The sequence below is a fragment of the Trichosurus vulpecula genome, chromosome 4 (assembly GCF_011100635.1).
Source record: "Trichosurus vulpecula isolate mTriVul1 chromosome 4, mTriVul1.pri, whole genome shotgun sequence".
Lineage (NCBI taxonomy): Eukaryota > Metazoa > Chordata > Mammalia > Diprotodontia > Phalangeridae > Trichosurus > Trichosurus vulpecula.
Window position 1 is genome coordinate 79,508,740 of NC_050576.1, and position 22,726 is coordinate 79,531,465.

Here is a 22,726-nt window from a genome sequence, read left to right on the forward strand (position 1 = left end):
ACCACCCCCACTGCCCCGGGGCAGTGGCTGAACCGTGAACTCCTTCCAGTCTGCAGCTTTTTCCACTAACCTTCTCTGTTGTCTTCGGTGTTTGTGGGTTGAGAAGTCTGGTAACTGCCACAGCTCACTGATTCAGGGAGCTAGGGCCTGTTCTGCCCAGCTCCCGGTCTGGTTGGTCAGAGCGCAGGCCACACTGAGCTCTGCTCCCAGCTCCATGCACGATAGACCTCACCCAGCGACTATCCAGGCTGTCCTGGGCTGGAGCCCTGCTTCCCTCTGCTATTTCGTGGGTTCTGCAGTTCTTCTCTGTTGTCTTTGGTGTTTGTGGGTTGAGAAGTCTGGTAACTGCCACAGCCCACTGATTCAGAGCACTAGGGCCCGCTCTGCCCAGCTCCTGGTCTGGTTGGTCCGTGCGGCCCACGCTGAGCTCCGCTCCCCTCTGGGCTGTGCTCCCCTCCGCTCCGGGCGTGATAGACCTCATCCAGCAACCATCCAGTGTTGGGGTCCTTACCACCCCAAATCCCAGGCCTTTGTCCAGCAAAGGCCTGATCTCACAGACAATGAATGAGGCGGGAGGCAAGATGGTGAACAACTCCGTTTATTCAGGTTAGTAGCAAAACTTTTATATCTTTGGTTAAGAAGGCACTGGGGCCGCCCTGGTTCCTCCTACTCTCCTCCCTTTTCCTTCCCATGCTCTCCCATGATTCCCTTGTGATCAGGCAAGTCCAGACAAAGACCCGGAACTGCCATGTTGCAAACAAGAGCAAGACCCTTCCTCCTGTGGCCATCTTGTTCCACCCTTACCTCAGAGCCCTGAGTTTACCTCAGCAGGCCCTGGGCGCAGAGGTCCAAAGAGGGCAGGGGTTGGCTCTAACTCTCCCCATTACAATCCAGGCTGTCCTGGGCTGGAGCCCTGCTTCCCTCTGCTATTCCGTGGGTTCTGCAGCTCTAGAATTTGTTCAGAGCCATTTTTATAGGTTTTTGGAGGGACCTGGGGGGGAGCTCACGCAAGTGTCTGCTTTCCAGTTGCCATCTTGGCTCCGCCCCCTAAGTTTGACTTATTTAAGCTTTTAAATCTTAAAACTACATAAAAACTGCTCTGAGATTTTGGGAACACCTTGTGTACAGACTTAAAAAAACACAAAACCTTTGACCTCCTTAAACTATGTATGCCCAATTAGTGGGATCACTAATTGCTTTCTTAAAAGTCCCATCCAACTTGGAGGTTCTCTGATTTTACCATTTTCTAAACTCTTTTCAATGAGAAGAGCTCATACTTATATTGCCTTTTCCTCCTAACATCTCTAAATTATTATCCCTAATTTACAAATTAGAAATTGAGGCTCAGAGAGGTTGTAACTTTCCCATCATCACACAGTTAATCAGTGGCAGAGCTGGGTCTGCATTTCAGTTTTCTAACTTCATGGCCAATACTCATTGTGTGGTCCTTTCTTTAGATTTGTAAACAGTTGCTGTCCAGCTCTGGCTTTGATTAAGTATCTCACAATCTTTTGGTAGCAGAAATTGATTAAATCTATAGAGATTAGGAGGTTTCTTGACTCAACAGCTGTTTATGATGTTAAATCATATTTTGGGTGCCAAATAACTGTTTTAGGCTCTACATGAACAGCTGCGAGTTGTATGGGTGTTTCCAGATTCTCATCTTTTCTATGTCCTGCATTTGTTATTAAAGGCATTCAGCACAGAACTATAAAGTTGTAAGGAACGGATCAGAGCCTCATATTCTGAGTTATCTTTTCTTTCTTTTTTAAATTTTATTTATTAATTATTTTCAACATTCACTTTTATAAGATTTTGAGTTCTAAATTCCCCCCCTACTATCTCTCCTGACCTCCTCCCTAAGATGGCATGCAATCTAATATAGGCTATACATGTACAATCATATTAAACATATTTCCATATTAGTCATGTTGTAAAAGAAGAATAAGAACAAAAGGGAAAGGCCATGATCTGAATTTTCTTTTCATACAATAGAAGCTTCTGCTACATATCTTTGAAGTAAAGCATGTTTTTTTAAGCACAAGGCTTTATTGAGCATCTGATTGATTTTGCAAGAAATATGTAGGATAAAGATAAATATAGAGGATAAGTAATATTGAACTGGAATTATCTGACTATGGTTTCACAACTAAAGGATAAAGAGAACATTCAGGAATATAAGTGAGGTCTTACAACTTTTGCTTTTTTCCATTTTATATTCCTTTTATACTGAACTTAACAAAAATGACATAAAATGAGTATTTCCAGGTACAACTCACAGCTCTTCTTTTTTTTTCAACTATTTTATTTTTTTCAATTATATGTAATTTTTAAAAAAACATTTATTTTTTAAAATTTTTGAGTTCCAAATTATCTCTTTCCCTCCGTCTGTCTGCTCCCCTGTCATTGTGAAGGCAAGTAATTTAATATAGGTTATACATGTGTTCTTTACATAAAAAAAGACTAAGTCTCTCTGTCTTGCAAGGTTGGATGTGCAGGGGCTGCTCAGGGGCTTGATTCCACAACTAATAGTCATGGAAGTTTTGACCTTATCTGTTTCTGACTTGGACTATTTTGCCTCTTCTTAGGCTACCTGGTGGGTCTTTCTCTTGGGGTGGGGCAGTTCATATTGGTGTCAGACTTAATGTGGACACCCATAGACGTGGCCCACTTGATCTTAGAAAGCCTGAGCTCAAGAGATCCATCAGCCTCAGACTCCCTAGAAGCAGAGATTGCACCACCACAACTCATAAAATCCTTAATTCAAGGCTCAGACTTAAAGATTATACTGGCTTGGTTAACAGAACCTGTTGCATTGTTGAAGTTTCATATCAGGACTCAGGGTTGGCTTTGTTATTTACCTTATTTTCATTTTTCCTTTTGGGACCCTAAGCGATAAGCTGGTTGTATTCATATTTCAGTCTTTTTTTTGACTAGTCATTTTGGACCTTCTGTAGCAATAAAATATTCTGGCTAGGAAGATCAAATCAGGAATCTGTATAACTACCAGATTACACAGAATAGTATTTCACCTGGGAAGCTCAGCCAGGAATGAGGACTTCATTACTGGGAATCACTGACCTGGTTTGCCTTCTTATCACAGCCATGCCCTAATGGACTCAGTTATTTAGGTATGTGTAAAATGAGAAAGAGCTCCAGTATTCTAGAGGCTGAAACACTACCCTTCCTGCCATTCAGAGTCTCCTTCGTTGTCAAGTCTGCAATTAACACCCAAAGACTATAACAGTGTTACTAAACCCCATGTTTTTCTCCATGACCAATATTTTAGTTCCCAGTTATTCAAGGATTTTTTGGCAATAATGGTGGCTTGAATATGCAGGGACTTGTACTTTAATTATTTGATTTATTTATTTGAGCCCAGATATCTCCTTATCTCACTTAGTTGGGAAGTATCCAGGCTACTCACATGGCATGGGAGATTTGACCTGCTTCATTTCCAACCTGGTCCCCTTTGTCTCTCCTTAGTCATCCTGGTCTCCCCTCACTCCCATCCCTCCATTGCAGGAGGGTCACCATGGTGATGCAGAACCTAGTGTAGATACCCAATTTGCATAGCTTAATGTTTCTCAGAACTCCAGAGCTCAAGAGACCCTTTGGCTTCAGCTTCCCTGACAGCTACAATTACAGGCGAGCCTTGGGATGCCCTGCCTTTAGAGATTTTACATTAGAAAACGGAATTCTCTCTCAACTCGTCTGTCTTCTGTCTTCCAGTTTCAGCTAAAATCTCACCTTCTGAAGGATAACTTTCCCAGGCCCCTTAATGCTTATGCCTTCCTTCTGAGATTACCTCCTACTTACCCTGTATATATCTTGTTTGTACATAGTTGTTTGCATGATGTCTCTCCCATTAGAACATGAGCCCTTTGAGGGAAGGAATCCATTCTTGTCTTTTTTCGACTCTCCAATGGTTAGCCCAGTGCCTGGCATTGGATGCTTAAGAAAGCTGGTTCATTTAATTTGACAGAAAAGATGAGAAGCATTTAATGTTTTTGTCTCATTGGGATCATACATTTCTAATTATTGAGAGAACTATAAGATGGCTTTTAAGATGTTAATTTTTCAGTTTCAAGTTCTTTCATCATATTTTCTGGGTTTATTTGTGTCTCTAAAGATCTACTCCTTTTCTAAGAAGAAACAGAACTGACAACCAAGACCTCCCAGCCACCAAAGGACTCTTGAGGTTTCTTTTCTAGTAATTCATCTCAACAGATTCCTTCTTGATTTATAGAATGCCTCCATTGCGTCAGGCTCCTGAGAGATATGTGGGCAACACCACAATAAATTCCATCATCTTTAATTGATTTAAGACCTCTAAGGGAACAAGGCTGGAGATTTATTCACTTCCAGATGATTTCCTTTCATGTCAGTATTCAAAGCACATTTGCTATTTCTGATCTTACTGGACTACAAGGTCACCTGCTTTTGGACACATTGTTAAGTCTTCAAGCCGTGAATGAATTGTCAAAGAAAGAGAAGCTGTTGGGAGATGATGCAAGGGGAGGGTCTGAAAGAAGTTGTGAGGAGCAAGGAGCATGCCATCCACCAGGACTAGTGTTTGAAGCTGGGTGTAAGAGAAGGGGTATTCAATACTGAAGAGTATGGCCAGTGAAGCAATGTCTTCTGGATGGAGACAGGTTTCCATAGTTGTAAGAGTCTTAGAAAGATTGGGAGAAAAAGAGCAAGTTTAAAGATAGCTTTTTTTTAAACTATTAGAAAGGAGTTCTAGACGGTACAATGGAAGGAGTGGGTAAATAGGAATAGGGACATAGGCTAGGTAGGGCTGAGGTAGAGGTGGAGGAGTGGAGGTGAGGGAGTAGGGAAAGGTATCAGGTAAATAGAGTTTTTGCTGTGGGAAGCCTTTGCGTCCGTTGATAAGAACTAGGATATGGCTAGAACATTGGGAGGTAGAGTTGGGGGTGAAGTTCTGAATGTGGCTTAGTCCAGGAAGTCTGGTGATGAGAGTCTTGTCTGGGTGGTGGGATAATGATATCTGACCTTCCCTGGTTATAAGAAGGTTGATTCACTCTCTTTCCCTAGTCCAGCAAGGACAGACTGCCTGTGAAACCAGCTCATAAAATTGATTTGATTGTCACCTCTTTGGTAAGAGAGAGCAGGGAGGACTAGCCTCTGAATCTGTGCTCCTGAACCAGTCAAACTTCCACCTTTAAAAACATTTTCTCATCTGTTCTTTCTTCTTTCCTACTTACATCTACCTAGTCAAGGTACAGGAGAAGGACCTTATTCTTATATGCATTTATTCAGCCTGTGCCCTGTGTCTGAAAAATCTTCCCTTCTTTCCCCTTGTTGAATTTCTACACAGGTTTGAAAGCCAAGCTCAGATGTCATTTCTGTTGTTGAAGCTTTTCATGATTCTCCATCAGTAACAACTTTCTTCCTATAACCTCACATAACCCTTTGTTTTCTCTCTGGGTTGGTGTCTTTTCCTCCCCTAAGTTTCCTGAGGAAACACTGACTTATCTAAATTTAGAGTCCTCACTTCCTAACCTTGGAATGCCTAGGTCCTTTTAAGGCTCAGTTCCAGAGCCACATACTACAAGAAGCCTTTCTTGATTCCCCTAGTTTTTAATTCTCTTCTACTTTCTCACCCTCTCAAAATGGTCACATTTACTTTGCATCAATTTAATATTTACTTGTTTGTGTACATGTGGTTTCCCTTTCAATAGAATGTAAGGTACTTGAGAGCAGGGTTTGCTCCATTTTTGTCTTTGTGTCTCCAGCACATAACACAAAGTTGGTGCTTAATAAGTGCTTGTTGAAATTGAATTGAAGTATATAAATATATCTGAGCCTAATTGTAGCCTGCTTGGGGGAGGAGGGGGAAGGAAGGGGAAAAAAAGAACAAAGTAAAAAGTGCATAGTAGAGAACAAAAGAAAACTTACAGGAAAGCAAAGAGAAGATGGACAGCTTGGAACACAATGTGTAGTATTTATTATATAGGCTTTCTGGAAATGGAAAATTACTGCCATGTATTTTTAATCCTCTCTTTTTGTTATGCACATGGCAATGCTTTTTTTCCTTTTCTTATTTTGTATTTAAGTTTTGTAAAATATTTCTTTTTCTTTTCTTGTTGTATATTTATTTTAATATTTAAGTTTAAAATAATAACAAATAAAAAGAATGTAAGCTGCTTGAAAAAGAAACTGAATTGGATTGAATTGAACTTTGGACTCTGTGCTTGGGAAACTGAGCTCATAGAGGTGAACTGGCCCCATACCACTTCCTACCTCTCTCCACATCGTTCTTCTGATATGCCCTGCCCATCCACACTTCCAACTCATCCTTATCAGTTGTTTTTCTCAATTAAAATATCAGTTTATTGAAAGTGGAGCCTGCTTTGCTTGCTTGTATTTGTATCCCCAGTCTTAATACAGTGTCTGGCACATGGTAAGCATTTAATAATGTTTAATAAAGCTTAATAATAATAAATGCCCTATTTGGAGAAGAGTTCATGACCAAACAAGGAATATAGAGAGGATATTAGAACATAAAATGGACATGTTACATAAAATTTAAAAAGTTTTGCTTAAACAAAACCTATTGCAGCTAAAATTAGAAGGGAGACAGGGAACTTGGGGGAAAAATGTCCTTGCAGCAAGTGTTGCTGATAAGGGTCTCACTTCCAAGATATACAAGGAATTAATTCAAATCTATAAGAATAAGAATCATTTCCTACCTGATAGTCAAGGGAGACGAATTGGCAGTTTTGTAAGGAAGTAATTCAAGCTATCAATAACCATAAAAAATGCTCTCAATTCCTAATGATTAGAGAAATGCACATTAAAAAAATTCTGAATTTCCACCTCACATCCATGTGCTGTCTACTGACTAAATGACTATCACTACTAGACCTTATATCCCAGAGATCAAAGAAAGAGGAAAAGGATCAATAAGTACAAAAAAAATTGTATAACATCTCACTTTGTAGTAGCAAAGAATTGTAAACTAAGGGAGGCACTGTTCAAATGGGGAATAGCTGAACAAATTATGGCATATGAATGTAATGGGATATTGATTTTCCATAAGAAATATTGAATAGTTTCCCTGAAACCTTGGAAGACCTGTATAAACTGATGGCAAAATGAAGATAGCAGAAAAAGGAGAACAATTAATGCATTTTAAAAATTTTGAATTTTTATTTATTTTTAATTTATGGAATAAAACAAACAACTCCAAACATAGTATAATTAAAAAGAAAAACAGGGGAAGACTTGCATGAAATAATGCAGAGTGAAACGAACAGAACCAAGAGAACATTGTATACAGTAGCAGAAATATTGTTTTAAGGATGACTTTGAGTGCATAAGTCATTTTGACTATTATAAATCTATGCATTTTTATAATGTTATTGTAACACTGTAAAAGCAAACAACTTAGATTTTAAGAACTCTGATAAATTCAATTGACCAATCACTATTCTTGTGTTCTCATAAGGAAACATGTTCCCAACTTCTTGACACCCTGACAGAAGGTGCAGAATGAGAAATATGTATTTTGGACATGGCCAAATGCAGGAATTTGTCTGCTTGATTATGCATATTTGTTACAAGGTGGTACTTCCCCTCCAGCCCTCATGTGAGGGAGAGAAAATGGATTTTTGTCAACGGAAAAAAATTAAATTTTCAAATGCCTCATCTGTTTCTCTCTCTCTCTCTGACTGTTTCTCTCTCCACCCCGACCCGCACTCCCTTTTTTATTTCTTTCTGTCGTTATCTGTTTGTCTCTGTGGCTCTGTCTCTTCCTCCCCCTCTTTTTGTCCCTGTCTCTCCCTCCCCCCATCTCTGTTTCTGTCTGTCCATCTGTTTCTGTCTTCGTCTCGTCTCACTCAGCCCCTAACACAATGATCAGAACACAGTAGGCGCTTGTGCAGTATTTTGGCTGTGCAAGATACATTTGCGAGGGAGTACGCAGTGTGGCGGCACCAGCGGCGGCAGCTGCAGCGCGCAGGCTCAGGCTGGGGAGCTCACAGCCAGGACCAAATTCTCTTGGGGAACAGGAGGAGGCGGAACCTTAATGTGCGCGGGCCTCGCTTCCCATCCGGAAAGCTGTCTGGAAGCCCCGCTGGCGGAGCGAAGCCGCGGCGCACCGTGCGGTGACCGGGCGCGCGGCCGGCATGGAGGGGAGCGGGGCCGTGACCGCTCAGGACAGCAGCGGCGATGCCGGCGGCGTCCATCCGGTCTTGGGGGCTCTCGATGGTCAGCACAACTGGATGACCAGCCACCCGCAGGTCAGCCTTCCCTCGAGCCCCCACGGCTCCCGGGTGGACGGGAGTCGGAGACGGGACTGGGGGGGAGGGGAGGGGAGCGCTGGAGAACGAATCCGGGGCCTCCCCGCTGCTTCACGCAACCTCCCCTCCCCAACGCGATGAGGTGCCGAGAACCCAGGACGCTAGTGCAAAGATTCGGGTTCGAATTCCGCCTCCTCCACTTCTTCCCGGTGTGACTTTAAACAAGTCACCAAACTACTCCGGGCCTCAGTGTTCTCCTCCGTAAAATGGGGGAGCTCCGAGCTCTGAACCTCGTGCCAGGAGCTCTTCCGGCCCTCTTACCCTTAGCGCCCTCCTCCGTCTGTTATGTCCAGCCTGTCCTTGGCTGCTCCTGGTTGGTATCTCGCCCCTCCCTTGGAACGTGAGCTCCCTGCGGGCAGGGTTCGGGTTTTGTCTGTATTAGCTGTATTAGCCATGTGCGTGGCGTGGCACGTAGTAGGTGCTTGCTTAATCACTGCTCCTTGACTTGACCTCTGGAACCCTGTGATCTCTGATTCTTCGACCCAGGAGGGTCTCCCAGAAAGCCTCCTATAAAACTGGGACTTGCCCCTCCGGCCCGAGCCCTTGCCTCAGTTTCCCTTTCCCTACCTTTCACCTGCTGCTGGGCTGGAGGGATGATCCTGAGCATCTGTTTGGGATCAGCAGGATGAAACAAGGTAGCCAGCGGTGCCCCCGAATGAATGACACCTTTTTAAAAATTTTTAATGGATTTTTGGGGGATGGTTGTGTATATTTTAATTTTATGTATATATATATGTGTGTGTGTGTGTGTGTGTGTATTATATGTATTGTATTGTGTATATACTGTATCGTGTTGTATATTGTATTATTATATATGTATCATATACATATATATGTATAAAATTTAATTAAATATTTAAAACAAAGTTTGGTTAAGCTGACTCATTAGGCCAGGTTGCCCAGTATACTTGAAATCAGAAAGATCTGAGTTCAAATGTGACCTCAAATACTTCCTAGCTGGGTGTCCCTAAGCAAGTCACAGAATCTCTGCCTGCCTCAGTTTCCTAAATTGTAAAACAGGGATAATAATAACACACCTACCTTGAAGGGGTGAAGTGAGGGTCAAAGGACGAGAAATATTTGTACTTAATATAATGCTTGTTAACTCTCCATTAAGAGTAGCGTAGTGATGAGGTATTGAACACTGGATCTGGCTTTGCTTCTCTTTCACTACCTGTGTGACCTTGAGCAACTTCACCTGTTTACTCATCTGTAAAATCAGGCGATTAGACTAGAATCTGAAATCATGATTCTCAACCTGGGGTCTGTGACTTCAATGGGGCAAAAGTTACATCTTTATTTTCACTAACCTCTAAGCGAAATTTAGCATACTCTTTAGTTATTTTATAACTGTATTTTTATAACAGAAGGGGGTCATCAGACTACAAAGGAGTCCTTGACACCAACAAAGTTAAAAAGCCCCAGGATTTAAAAAAAATGTTAAAAAGAGAGGTGATTGTTACAACTTTAAATCTTATAAATATCTAAAAAAAAAATTAAGCTTTAGTAGAACTGAAAAAAAAATTCTCCATGCTTCCACTTCTACTCAATTAGAAAACCGGTACTTAACAGGTTATAATCAAATGCTAAGTCCTTCAGCACTGATAAAAAGTGGTCTTTAGAGGTAGTACTAGTGTTGATACTTGGCCCTGCACACTCATTTTACAATAACACAGACTGTACTTCTTATGTCTTTTTATGTCATGGACCCCTTTGTAGTCTGGTGAAGCATATGTACTCCCTTCTCAGAGCCATGTTTATAAATAATTGAATAATTTAAATAATTGAATAAATACATTGGATAGCAAACCCCACATCCATTATGCTATGACTCTCAACAATTCTGGGAGCTAGATAAGGTTGGCATTGTCTTTTCAGATAGGAATGATTTAGATACGTTTAACAAGTTTGGAAAGTTTCCTGTATTGGATTAATCAGAGGGTACAAAAATCATATTCTTTTTAAGAAGCCTTTTCTGTAAAGAGTTAGGGAAAGAAAAAGCCAGTAGCCTGATATTTACTTGTCAGCCATCCAAGGACAGATTTGTGTACTTTACTGATGAGCATCCTGTAACGTAAATGCTCCATAGCCCAGAACAGTGCACGTCTATAGTAAATGCACTATAAATAATCTTTGCATGTGTGGATGTAGAGTAGGGTATTATCTCAGTACAAACGGTCCCAGGGACTTTTCTGTTGTTTCAGAAAAGAAGAGGGTATCCTCTAAACATCATCTGAAAGTTCTTCAGGGTCATGATGTCCTGTCTATGTTTTATTAGGTAATTAGTTTGCTAGTTTCCCGTTTCTTCAACTTAAAAAAAAAATCCAGATTTGGTGGTGTTAAGATGTATTTTCACGCTTTCCAATGCTTTCCTTTTGGTCAGACAAGTGATTTCTGGGCTGCGCAAATAAGTTTTGTGCTTGATAGACATCTTTTAGTACCTTAATCCTTTATATTCCAAAGAGATGAATTGGGAGTTGAGTAGATTTAAGAGTAAGCTGCCTCTCAACTGCTGGAAAGTTAGAAGATGAGGAAGACAGGATTACAATCCTGCCATTTTGCTATCTAGTGGAGAACACTCATCAGAAATTCTGTTCTTGTATTGTCCTTTAAGGATCTATGTCTGTGCTGTTGCCTCAAGATCATGGTATCATCTAGAGCTGACAGGGATCTTTGAGGTCATCAGATGAAGGAAATATCCAAGGTTATGGGTTATTAAGTGGCAAAGACCATGAATTCCGAAGGGCTGGAACTGTCTCGTATTTCACTGTGTGCACATAATAGGCAGGCAATAAATATTGGCTGAATGAATGAAGAAAATTATTCTTTCTTAACTATTTTATATTTACTTTGACTTTCAGTTTTTGGAGATGCTGGAATTAGATGTGACAGAGACTTCTGAAGTTTATACAGCATTCTTAGTTTACTTGGACCTTCTGGAAGGTAAGATTTTGTTTTGTTTTGTTTTTTTGAGATGATAGGGTGGGCAGGGAGATGCAATTTTGGAATTTTGACAAGGAATCAGTCATTAATGTGGATATTAATTTCTTCATTAATTTAGTAAGGATAGCTGATGTTGAATCTTTCTTACTGAATCTTAGTAAAGATTAGTGAGGTAGGAAGAAGAGTAAATAATCTCTGTAGCTTTTAGATCTTTTTAGTTTGGAGAAAGTTCATAGTTTTAAGCTTTTATTTGAAGTAATGATTGTTTTTTAAATGGTATTCCTTCAGGTAGAAACTGGCATGAAGTAAAGAGTATAGGACTACCAGAACTCCAGCTCATCTGCCTCCACTGTCATGAGAAGGAAGGAGAAAGATTACAGATTGTTGTGCCAACATCAGTTCATGCATCATTCAGTCATGAGAGGTGAGCAAGTGACATCAGTGTTGACTTACCAGTCTAGTCAGTCCCCCAAATAAAATACAGGAAAACTTTCAGTTAAAAGTTAATACTTTTAATTTTAACAGATTTGAAATTCATATTGTGAATATCATGCATAAGGAGCTTAAAATGCATTCTATTATAATTTTATTCCTCTTATTTCTAGCTATGGAATATAATACTTGTTCAGATAATTATGTATTAACTAACACATAATAATTACATATTACTTAAATATTTATTAATTGCCTATCTGTCCCAATTTATACAGCAAGGGGAATAAAGAAACATAAGATAAGGTACCGTCATGAATGATAGTATGAGCTTGCATTCTATTAAGGTGACAAACATGTACAGGTACAACCAGTAATATTGTGAGGCCAGATGTCAGAGTGAGTAATACAGGCAAGAAATGTTTTAGGACTTCAGAAAATAGAGAAAATAATTCAGAGGGGCCAAAGAATCACAAAATTGGAAGAGACTTCAGACATCTTTGAGGCCAATTCATCCTGGAACAAGAATCTCCATTACAGCATGTGCAGCTCGTGGCTATTAGCATCCACTTGGAGACCTCCAGGGGCTGTTTACCTGCCATTTTCAGAGGGAGCCTGTTTTACTTTTTTGCAGACCTCTCAGGGTTTGAAATTTTTTCTTTGAGTTCAAATCTACCTCCATGCAACTTTCACCTACTGCTGATAGTCCTGCCCTCTGGGGCCAGAGCAGAACAAGACTGATCCCTGTTTTCCACATGTTAGCCTCTTAAATATCTGAAGACCATTATCCTGTCCTCCCTAAGTCTTTTCTCCTACAGGCTAAAAATCTCTGATTCTTATATAAGGTAGAGTCTTAAGTCCTTTCATCACTTTAGTTTCCCTCCCTCATATTCACCCAGTTTGTTAGCATTCTTCCTGAAATTCAGTGCCCAGACCTCAGTGCAGGGCTCCAGACAGAATCTGACCCAGGCAGAATACCTTGGCACTCTCCCCTCCCTTGTTCTGATTACCAGGCTTCTTTAATGCAGCCTAAGATTGTAGCTGATCTTTTTGTCTGTCATAGTACATGTTAGCTCACATTGAGTCTGTTTGTTGGAAAAGGTTTCAGGTTAGCTTGGACACCAAAGCCCTTTTGTTCCCTAGTCGTCATCAGCAAATTGGAGGGATTAGAGTTTGACTTCTCAGATTCCTTCTAGCTCTGAGATTGTGTTTATTTCTTTTGTGCATAATATATAGATAGCCATGTGAAGGAATTTTTGCGTCAAATTACTTATTTCCTTGTTCTCCTGGTGAAAAGGACTCTTTAGCCTGTTTTGTCACTCATGTCTTTTAAATTTCTTTGTGTGCTTAAGTGTCATGAATTTTGGACACACATGGTCTCATTTCTATGGGGAATTCCTGGTGAGGAAACTCCCTCAGCATCTGCCCTGCAGCTCAGTGGTAAAGAGTTGTCTAGAGCTTCAAGACATTGTCACAGTGACTCACAGCCATAGTGTGGCAGAGTCAAGCATTAAGCTGGGGGCTTCCTGACCTCAGGTCCATCATCCCCTGGGCTGTCCCTCGTCACAGAATGGAAGCCAACCTGCTATATTGTGGATAATCGCCACTTAAACTGTTCTCTCTGTAACTGTTATTCCAAATTCCATATTCCAGATCTCTTAGGCCATTGCTTTTCTGAAACCATCTCCTACGTCCTGAGAGACTTCATATTTTGTCACCTAAAATGCCTGCTTCTTAGCCCCCAGGCCCTGGTCAGTGACAGTCCTGAGCAACTTTTTGTTTTTTCTGCAACAGACCCATGTTTTTAGCATTGTTAAACTTAAATTTCATCCTACAGAATGAATAATTAATAATAATAGAAACTTAGATTTCCCCTTAAAGTTTGCAAAGTCATTTATATATGTTTTCTATTTTAGTCTCAAAACAACTAAGTAAGATGCGTACAAGACAACAAAGTGATAACAATGAGTCTAATTTCTGTTAATTCCCATAATTTCTGAAGGTGGATTTTGTGTCAGAATTTATGTCTAATAATTTCTTTCCCTCACTTAGGTCCTGTGTATTTCAGATTTTTCCTTCTTTAGCTTTTTTAGGCTGCCTTTTTATAGACTCTTAGAATGCTAACTTGGAAAGCAGTTCTTAGGTTGTTACAAAAAATAATTGTTCTGATCTCATTATTATCTTCATATCTTGTTTTCATATAATATTCTTAAATAACTACAGTATGCCTGTTATACCACTAAGATTTGAATTTTATGTTCAACTGAGCCTATACTTAAAAAAAAAAAAGCATTAGTCTGGGCCTCATTTCTTTTTAGCTTCAAAATGATAGAGTAGGCAAGATGACCTCTGTGGTCCTTTCCATCCTTAAAAGTCTGTGGTTCTATGGTTTTCTTCAAAAAGATTCCTCTCCTGCCTAGCTCTTTAATGGGAGTGATTTTTTAAAAGTGTGGAACATACTTCAGTACTTTTATACCTTCATTAATATTTTCATTTGTAACATGATGTATTACATATCAAGACAGAATTTGCATTTTAACGTTTTTTCAAATTTGATTTTATGAATGACCTTGAATTTGGATGTGAAATTTCACATTACTACTAAGTATGTAGCAGGTGGTTGCTAATTGTGTAAGACCCATCAGTAAAGAACATCAGAACTGGCACATGTTCCAAAAGGTTTTTGAGTATGTTTTATGTAAACATGGCTATTTATGTCCATTTTGTTGTATTTTACATTGATTACTGTGGGTTAAACCCTGAATAATATTACCTATAAAAGACATTCCCATGGCAGTAATCTGATGTTACTATCATTATATTGAAAACAAGATATACTTGCGCTACCACTCTCTTCTAAACCCTCTGCAATCTGACTCTGCAGTCAACTGAAATTCTTCTCAAAGTCACCAGTGATCTCTTCATTGCCAAATCAAATGTTTTTTTGCTCAGTCCTCATACTCTTGATCTCTGTAGCATTTGACACTTGCTTACCATTTCCTGGACACTCTCCTCTCTGGGTTTTTGTGACACTGTTAGCTCCTGCTTCTCCTTTTTGTGTCACTGTTCCTTCTCTTTCTTCTTGGCAGGTTTATCTGTGTCACTCCCACAAACTGTGGGTGTCCTCATGACTTGTCTTGGGCCTTCTTTTCCTTTTGTTCCTCACAGTCTCCCTTGGTGATCGCATTGACTCTCTTGGGTTCACTTACCTCTCTGGAGATGATTCACTGACCTACATATCCAGTATTAGTCTCTCTCCTGAATTCCATTTACGTATTACCAACTGGCTTTTGGACATCTTGAATTGGATCTTCTCCAACTCAGCAGTCCAAACCAAAACTTATTATTTTTTCTCCACAGCCTTCTCTTCTGAGCGTCCCTGTTACTTTTGAAGGCACCACCATCTGCTCAGGCACCCAGGTTCACAGCCTTCATGTTATCTTTGACTCCTCAGTCTCACTCACCCTGCATATTCTAGCCATTACTAATTCTTGTTATTTCTACTTTCATAATATCTCTTGTAGACATCTCCTTTTTTTCCTCTCACATAGCCATAACCCTAGAACAGCTCCTCATCACCTCCCTCCTGGACTCTTGTAATAACAGCCTTCTGACTGGTCTCTTGCCCCAAGTTTCTCTCCATTCCAATCCATCTTCTATTTGGCTGCCAAGGTAGTTTTTTTTTAAAGTATAGGACTGACCAGGTTACTTAACCTGATGAATACACTCTAGTCTACCCCGTTGCCTTTTAGGATCAGAACTCCTCTGTTTGGCATTTGAAGTTCTTCATAACTGGTTTCCTTACTACCTTCCTATACTTTACTCCCCTCACCTCCTTTCTACAGTCCAGCCATACTGGCCTACTGGCAGTTCTTTGAACATGGCACTCTGAGTGTTTGTACTGTCTGTCCCCCAGAGCATCCTGGAATGCTCCGCCCCTTCACCTCTACCTCTTGGTTTCTCTGGCTTCCTACTGTAATAAGTCCTTCCCAGTCCCGCCAGCTGCTAGTGCCTTCCCCTCTCAGGTTATCTCCCTTCTTCTCTGTATGTATATATCTTGTATCTAGTTAATTACTTACATGTTTTCTCCCTCATTAGAATATATTCTCTTTGAAGGTGGAGACAGTTTTTTTAATGCCTGGCACATAGTAGGCAATTGATAAACACTTCTTGACTGACTGACTGTAAATGTGGGTTCAGAGAATAAGTATTCTGTATTGTGTCCCAGACTGGAAGATAATCTGCTAAAAATAATTCTTAATTAATGCATTTGTGTCCAATTTTTCTGGAATCTTTTGAGATGAAAGGTGTGGTTAGAGACATACTACTGTTGAAGATTTCTTATTAGAATAATAATACCTTATATTTACTTAGCACGTTATAATTTTCAAATAACTTTCACACAATTTTATATCGTTTGATCTCATGGCAATCTCTTTCCCCTAGTCTCTCATAAAGAGATGACTCTTTTTTCCTTGCAAAGCCAACCTAAGTTTGCCATTGATTACATCTTCTCCAACATGAAACCTCAATAATCCACTTTCCCTTTTGAATTTTAAATTTGTTCCCATATTTTGGTTCCTTCCTTAAATCTCTTAGAAGCAGGTAGGTGGCACAGTGGGTAGATCACTGGTCCTGGAATCAGGAACACTGAGTTCAAATCAAATACTAGCTGTGTGACCCTTGAGCAAATCACTTAACCTCTGTCTTTCTGTTTCCTCAACTGCAAAATGAAGATACTGATAGTACCTACTTCCCAGGATTGTGGTGAATATCAAATGAGGTAATATTTTTAAAGTACTTTGTACAGTGCCTGGCACATAGTAGGTGCTTAATAAATGATTGTTACCTTCCTTCCCTTCAAACATGCTCAAGTGTCCCCTATCCTAAAAAATTTCACATGGGCCTACAATCCTCTCAAGATATCACCCTAGATTTCTTTTCCCTTTCAACAGCAAACACTTAGAAAAAGCCCTCTACACTCATTGCCTTCACTTCCTTTCCACTTATTCTTTTACCCTTTGCAATCTGGCTTTTGACCTCTTCCCTCAATATAAGTTACTCTCTCCGAAGTTACAGCTTCTCTTAACTGCCATATCTGATGGGCCTTTCTCAGTTCTCATCCTTCTTGACTTCTCTGCTCCATTTGATATGGCTGACTGTTTTTGTCTGTCTACTCTCTGGGTTTCTATAACCCTGCTCTCTCCTGATTCTTCTCCTCCCTGTGACCACTCCTCAGTCTTCTTTGCTGGCTTATCACCTATATCACAACCCCTAACTGTGGGTATTCCCAGAATCTTTGTTCTGGACCTCCTTCTCTCTCTCTCTCTCTCTCTCTCTCTCTCTCTCTCTCTCTCTCTCTCTCTCTCTCTCTCTCTTTCTCTCTTTCTCTCTTTCTCTCTCTCCCCCCCCTGCCCCCCCCCTCCCTCCTTCCCTCCCTCCCTCCCTCAGTGACCTCACCAGCTCCCTTGGATTTAACTGTCATGTCTTCACAGATGACACCCAGATGTATATATCTAGCTTCATTCTCTTCCCTGAACATCAGTTTATCACCAGTTACCTATGGGATATTTCAAACTCACTGTATCAGAGATATTTTAAAATCATCATGTACAAAACTGAACTCATTATGCTTTTCCACAGATTATCCCTTCTTCCAAATTTTCCTATTTCTGTCAGAGGCACTAACATCAAGTCTTCCAGGTTTGTGACTTTGGCATGATCCACAGCTCCTCACTCTTACTCCACGTGTCTGCTCAGTTGCTACATCTTGCTCTTCTACCTCTCCATCCCCCACACAGTGCTTTCTTTGTTTAGGCCCTCATCACTTTTGTCTGGATTGTTACATCAGCCTCCCCCTTGCTCTCCCTTCCTCAAGTCATTCCCTACTCCAGTTTAGCACACACACTGTTGCCAGTGTAGTTTTCATGAAGGACGGATCTGGTCCTCCCTTTTCCTACTCATTAAGCTCTGGTCATCCCCCATTGCCTCTAGGATCAAATATGAACTCTTCTGTTTAGTTTTAAAAACTCTATATGACCTGCTCCCAGCCTCTCTTTCTAGCTCCTTGCATATTACTCTGTCTCCAGCACAATGGGATATAGCCAAACTGGTCTTCTCTATGGTACTCACTCATGAGCTCCAACTTTTGCCTACAATAGGCTCCTTCTTTGTCTCCATATCATAGAATCCCTTTCTTCCTTCAGGATACTGCTTAGATATCTCCTTTTTCATAAGGCCTGTGTTATTCTCTACCCCATCCCCAAATCTAATGCCTTCCCTTCCAGACTACTTCTTATTTATCTTTTGCATTTATTCACTTTATGTTTAATTGTATTTATATTCTTCTTATGTTTAGATACACGCCTGCCATCTCCGCCATTAGAATGGAAGCTCCTTATGAATAGCAATTATTCAATTTTTTTGTATATACAATGCCTAGTACAGTACCTGGCATATAGTAGAGTGCTTAATAAATTCTTTGTAATTGATAAGATTGATTGATGATAATCTTGTAAATAGTAGGGCAGGTTTTGTCATTTCTGTTGTATAAATATAGTGAAATTGAGGCTTATAATGTTTTCGTTTTTTTGTATGAGGTCACACAGATGGCAAGATCTAACATGAAAATCAGTGTCTTCTCTTCTGAAACCACTACTCTTTCTCCTGCAGTATACTTCACTACTGAACTGCTTGAGTATAGAGTGATGGTGCTTTATTTGTTTTCTCTCCATTAATTAACTGTGTTTCCCTTATGATTGTACATCCTGATGCGTTAAAAACTAACGGCTCTAGCCAGCTTCACAGTTTACATCTGTACACACAACAACAATGTCCAGCCAGTCCCTGCACTCATTTTCCCTCTGTGTCTTAGGCATTGAGTTCTTGTTAAGATCCAGTGCGTGGAGACTTTGTTTACACAGTTTCTGGCAAGAGTTAGATAGATTCCATTACAGAAGAATGTATATTTAGATGGTAGCAGACTGAATGAGTTACTTTGAGGAAGCATACACGTTGTAACTAGTGACTGCTGTTTTTAAGAAGTATATATACTGTGTTATCCCTATTAAAATACTTTGGTATAAGATTTCACGATACTCAGAGGACCATGTCTATGCTTACTCCTCGTACAGTTGCTTATTTGATGCTGGTTGCTAACGTCCAGTGCCTATATCTGATTATTTCATGGGAAAGTCATATAGCAAATGAATGAGTGAATGTCAATAGTAATTGATATTCAGATTGCCCTGAATAGATTTCTTTGTAGATTAAACATTCTCATTTAAGTTGATTATAAACATACAGTTTAAGCTTATGTTTTAAAAGCATCATATAAAAATGTAAACTGTAGAGTTAGATCTCTACATTAAGTATTACTGGTAATCCTTTGCTACAGTGGTTTTAGGGACTACATGTAGTTGTTGTAGTGAATAACTGGAGGTATACATACTCCTTACTCCTGGCTCAGCAGAAATGTAACACACATATACATACACACATAACACACGTATATAACACACAAATCAAGACATCACTCATATTATGATATCATTGGTCTCTGAAGATGAAAGACAATCACACATGTGTGTGTCCATGTGCACATGCATGTTTGTGTTTAGAGAATCATAGAACTGAAAAAGATCTTAGAGATTATTCTAGTCTAAGCACCTCATTTCACTTTTAAGTGCTTTATTAAAAACTTAACATTGAACATAAATTCAACCAATTAAAGTTGCTTAGTAACTATTTACATTTAAATTAATTTATTTCAGCACGTAAGTCCTCATTAGAATTCTTTTGGTCCATATTGTTTACTTTTCTAATACAATTAAATCATTTCTAATTTTTCATAATTAGATATTGTGGCTCTGTAAAAATTTTTAGACAGAACTTTTTTGTGTTTTAGATTTTTCCTTTTTTATCTTAAAAGAAGAGTTTTATCTTTGAGACTATTGGATCCTTTCTCCTTTTTCTCTTCATTTTTTTTTTTGCTGCTACTGTTGTTTCATATCTGTGTCAAGCATCTTTTAAATAGTAGAAATGAATTTTTGTCATTTCTTTTTGTTTTGCTTATTAAAATTTTACATTTTCATCTCAAGTTCTAATTTTGTTATTTCTAGTACAGTTAGAGAAGATCACATCATTTATTCTTACATATATTTATATTAAGTGTTAACTAAAGGTAATAATAGCCTTAATGTGTATCATTGTTAGTAACTTATTATTCACTTAGTCTGGTCTTCTTTTTCTATCCCTTCTTAGCATCTCTTTAAGGTGTAGATATTTGCTGATAAATTATTTCAAGTCCTGTTGATCTTTGAAGTAAATCGTTCTTTTGTAAAACAATGTTGTCCTCTTTACAGAATATGTAATTTTGGAACCCATTACTGTTTTTTTGAAAAGTTTTTTTTAATATATTTTCCCCACATATGATGTATTCCTTTTTTGTTTTTTGAAAATTTTGAAGTTATTCTATTTGGTATTTCTTTCAATGTGACTCTTCCTCTCCTTCAGCTTTTTGATTGTATTATTTGGAAAGTTAGGACTTCTTGCTGGTGTTCTGCATGTTTTCTTTACTTATAGAATGTAGCATGATTAAATTCACTATAAAATTTTTTTCTGTAGTTAGCTCCTCAACTTTTCTTTTTCAGTGTATTATTGGATTCCACTTAATCTAATATTTTTATTTATGTTTTGTCTTTCAAATCTGTGATTTCAAATCTACCACTTTTAAAAATTTATTTTGTTTTTAATTTATGAAATAAAACAAGTATTTCCATTGGCATATATTTTATCCTATCCATTGATTCTTCCAATTAGGTTTTTAGGAAAATTTTATCCTTTAGGTTTAAAAGATATATGTGTATATGTGCATATATGTATATGTACTATATACACACATATATTAGTGTATATAGCAGTAATATATACCCATATATAGTAGAAGTTATATATATATATATATATATATATATATATATACACACACACATACATATATGTGAAGTTCTTTTTTGAGTTATACGTTGCACTTTATTTATCATTCAATTTTTGGCCTGGGATGAGAGTAGTAAAAATGTACTAGGCTGAGAACTGGGATTGGTGCTTCAGATTGGAAGTGTTGGTCCTGCTCACAGTTGAGGTAAGAATTGCCAGCTTCCTGAGGACTGGTTGGTAGACAGATGGCAGGGGTGGCAGAGAGTCAACTTAACTTTTGTTGTGAGCAGAGAAGGCTGAAAATTTTCTGGAGAGTGGGAACCAGGCTGATAACCCCCTTGTTTTACATATAGGAAATTGAGGCAAAGAAAATTGAAAACTTTAGCAATATAACTGTTAGCAGCTAGGGCAGCTAATTTATGTTTTAGCCATTGTATATAGGGTGATACTCCTTTCTGGCAACTAGGTGGTGTAGTGGATAGAGTGCCAGCCTGGAGTCAGGAAGACTCCTCTTCCTGAGTTCAAATCTTGTTTCAAACACTAGTTGTGTGACCTTGGACAAGTCACTTAACCCTATTTGCCTTAGTTTCTTCATCTGTGCAATGAACTGGAGAAGGAGTGGCAAACCACTCCAGTATCTTTGCCATGAAAACCTCATAAGGATTTACAAAGAGTTGGACATGCTTGAAAAATGACTAAATAACAACAACAAGAACCCTTTTCTGATTTGGAAAACTTTTATTAATAAAAAGAGGGAAGAAACAAGGACAGTTGTGAGAGAGAAAATGAGAAAGCAGCCCAAAGAGAAAAGACACAGAGTAAAAATGGCTAAAATGCCCTGTTTCCCGTATTATAATATATGTGTGATTGATATGCAGGCTTTGAAGTTGCTAGCTGGGAAATTCTGATACCTAAAACTGGTGACACTTGGGACAAATGTATATTGCCTAGTTGTGGCTTGACTGGCAGAAACATGTATTTTTGTTTCTTATCATGAGATAGAAGTAAATTGTTTTACACAATAGATCCTGCTCTGCAGCAGTAGAATTAAGCAAGACTAGACCTCTGTATGGGTTAGGACAGACCTCAGAGACTATTCTGCCACATTCTGGGTAGAAGAGCTGATTAGAAGAAGAAAAAGACATGGTACTTGCTGCTGAGTGATCAGTTGAACTTGTCAGCCAGGGAAGAACTGAGCTTAAGGGAATGTTGAACAGAGGTGAGCTTAGGGCCTGGAGAATAGTGGAGCTCAAAGGAGAGAGAAATATAATTTTTAGTAAAATCATGTAAGTTTAAAGGAGTCTGTATTTAAAGTTTGTAATTGACAACATTATGATAAAGAAAAATGTTTTTCATTTCACATTTATATCCCTTTGATGCCTATGTGTTCTGCTCCTATGTTTAGTCAGAGCACTTTTTGTACTGATGCAACTAAATCACAACCAAAATATTTTTGTAAACATGGTTCCTTTCCTCCTGGCTTTTACTTTTTTGGTCCAGAACACTTTTTTAGAAAAAAAAATTTTTTTATCACTTATCAGCAGCCTACTTTATTCTAGTCGAATAAGCCTTTGGAACTCCTTTGCTTTCTTCTTCCATCAGTGCCCCTGCCAGAACTGTGCAGGAGCATGGGGGTAGAAGGATATCCTTCAAGTTGGAAGAAAATTTGATAAATGGTGTTAATTTTCTATTTGTCATTCATTATTACTCTCAGGAACTCTTTGTGCAACTACTTATAAAATTAAAGAATCTTTGGAGGAACCTCAGGGATCATCTAATTCGCTCCCCATACAAATTATTAATCCTATCCAAAAACTTCCTTGTCAATGGTTAAACACAATTTCTACCCCCAGCACTTCCAGGGATGAGGTACTCACTATTTGGTAGGTAGTTCATTACATTTTTAGACAACTTGAATTGTCAAGAAATTTATTTCTTCATCCTGAGCCAAAAATTTCTCCTTGTAACTTCCTCCATTGCTTCTAGAGCTGCCCTTCAAGACCAAATCAAACTTAATCATTTTTTCATGTTATATCTCTTTGGATATTTAAAAATCACTATCCTGCTTTCTCACTTAAGTCTTTTCC

The 22,726-nt window shown here is 38.9% G+C and overlaps 1 protein-coding gene across 1 annotated transcript in view; it reads left to right on the plus strand.

Moving 5' to 3' along the window:
* Window positions 1–3,535: 3,535 nt before the first annotated feature.
* TSEN15 (tRNA splicing endonuclease subunit 15) overlaps window positions 3,536–22,726 on the plus strand; it is a 39,451-nt gene continuing 20,260 nt past the window's right edge. Inside the window, 4 exon segments of the mRNA XM_036755513.1 lie at window positions 3,536–3,555; window positions 7,928–8,267; window positions 11,189–11,270; window positions 11,559–11,694. Of these exon segments, the coding sequence (XP_036611408.1) occupies window positions 3,536–3,555; window positions 7,928–8,267; window positions 11,189–11,270; window positions 11,559–11,694 (578 nt within the window).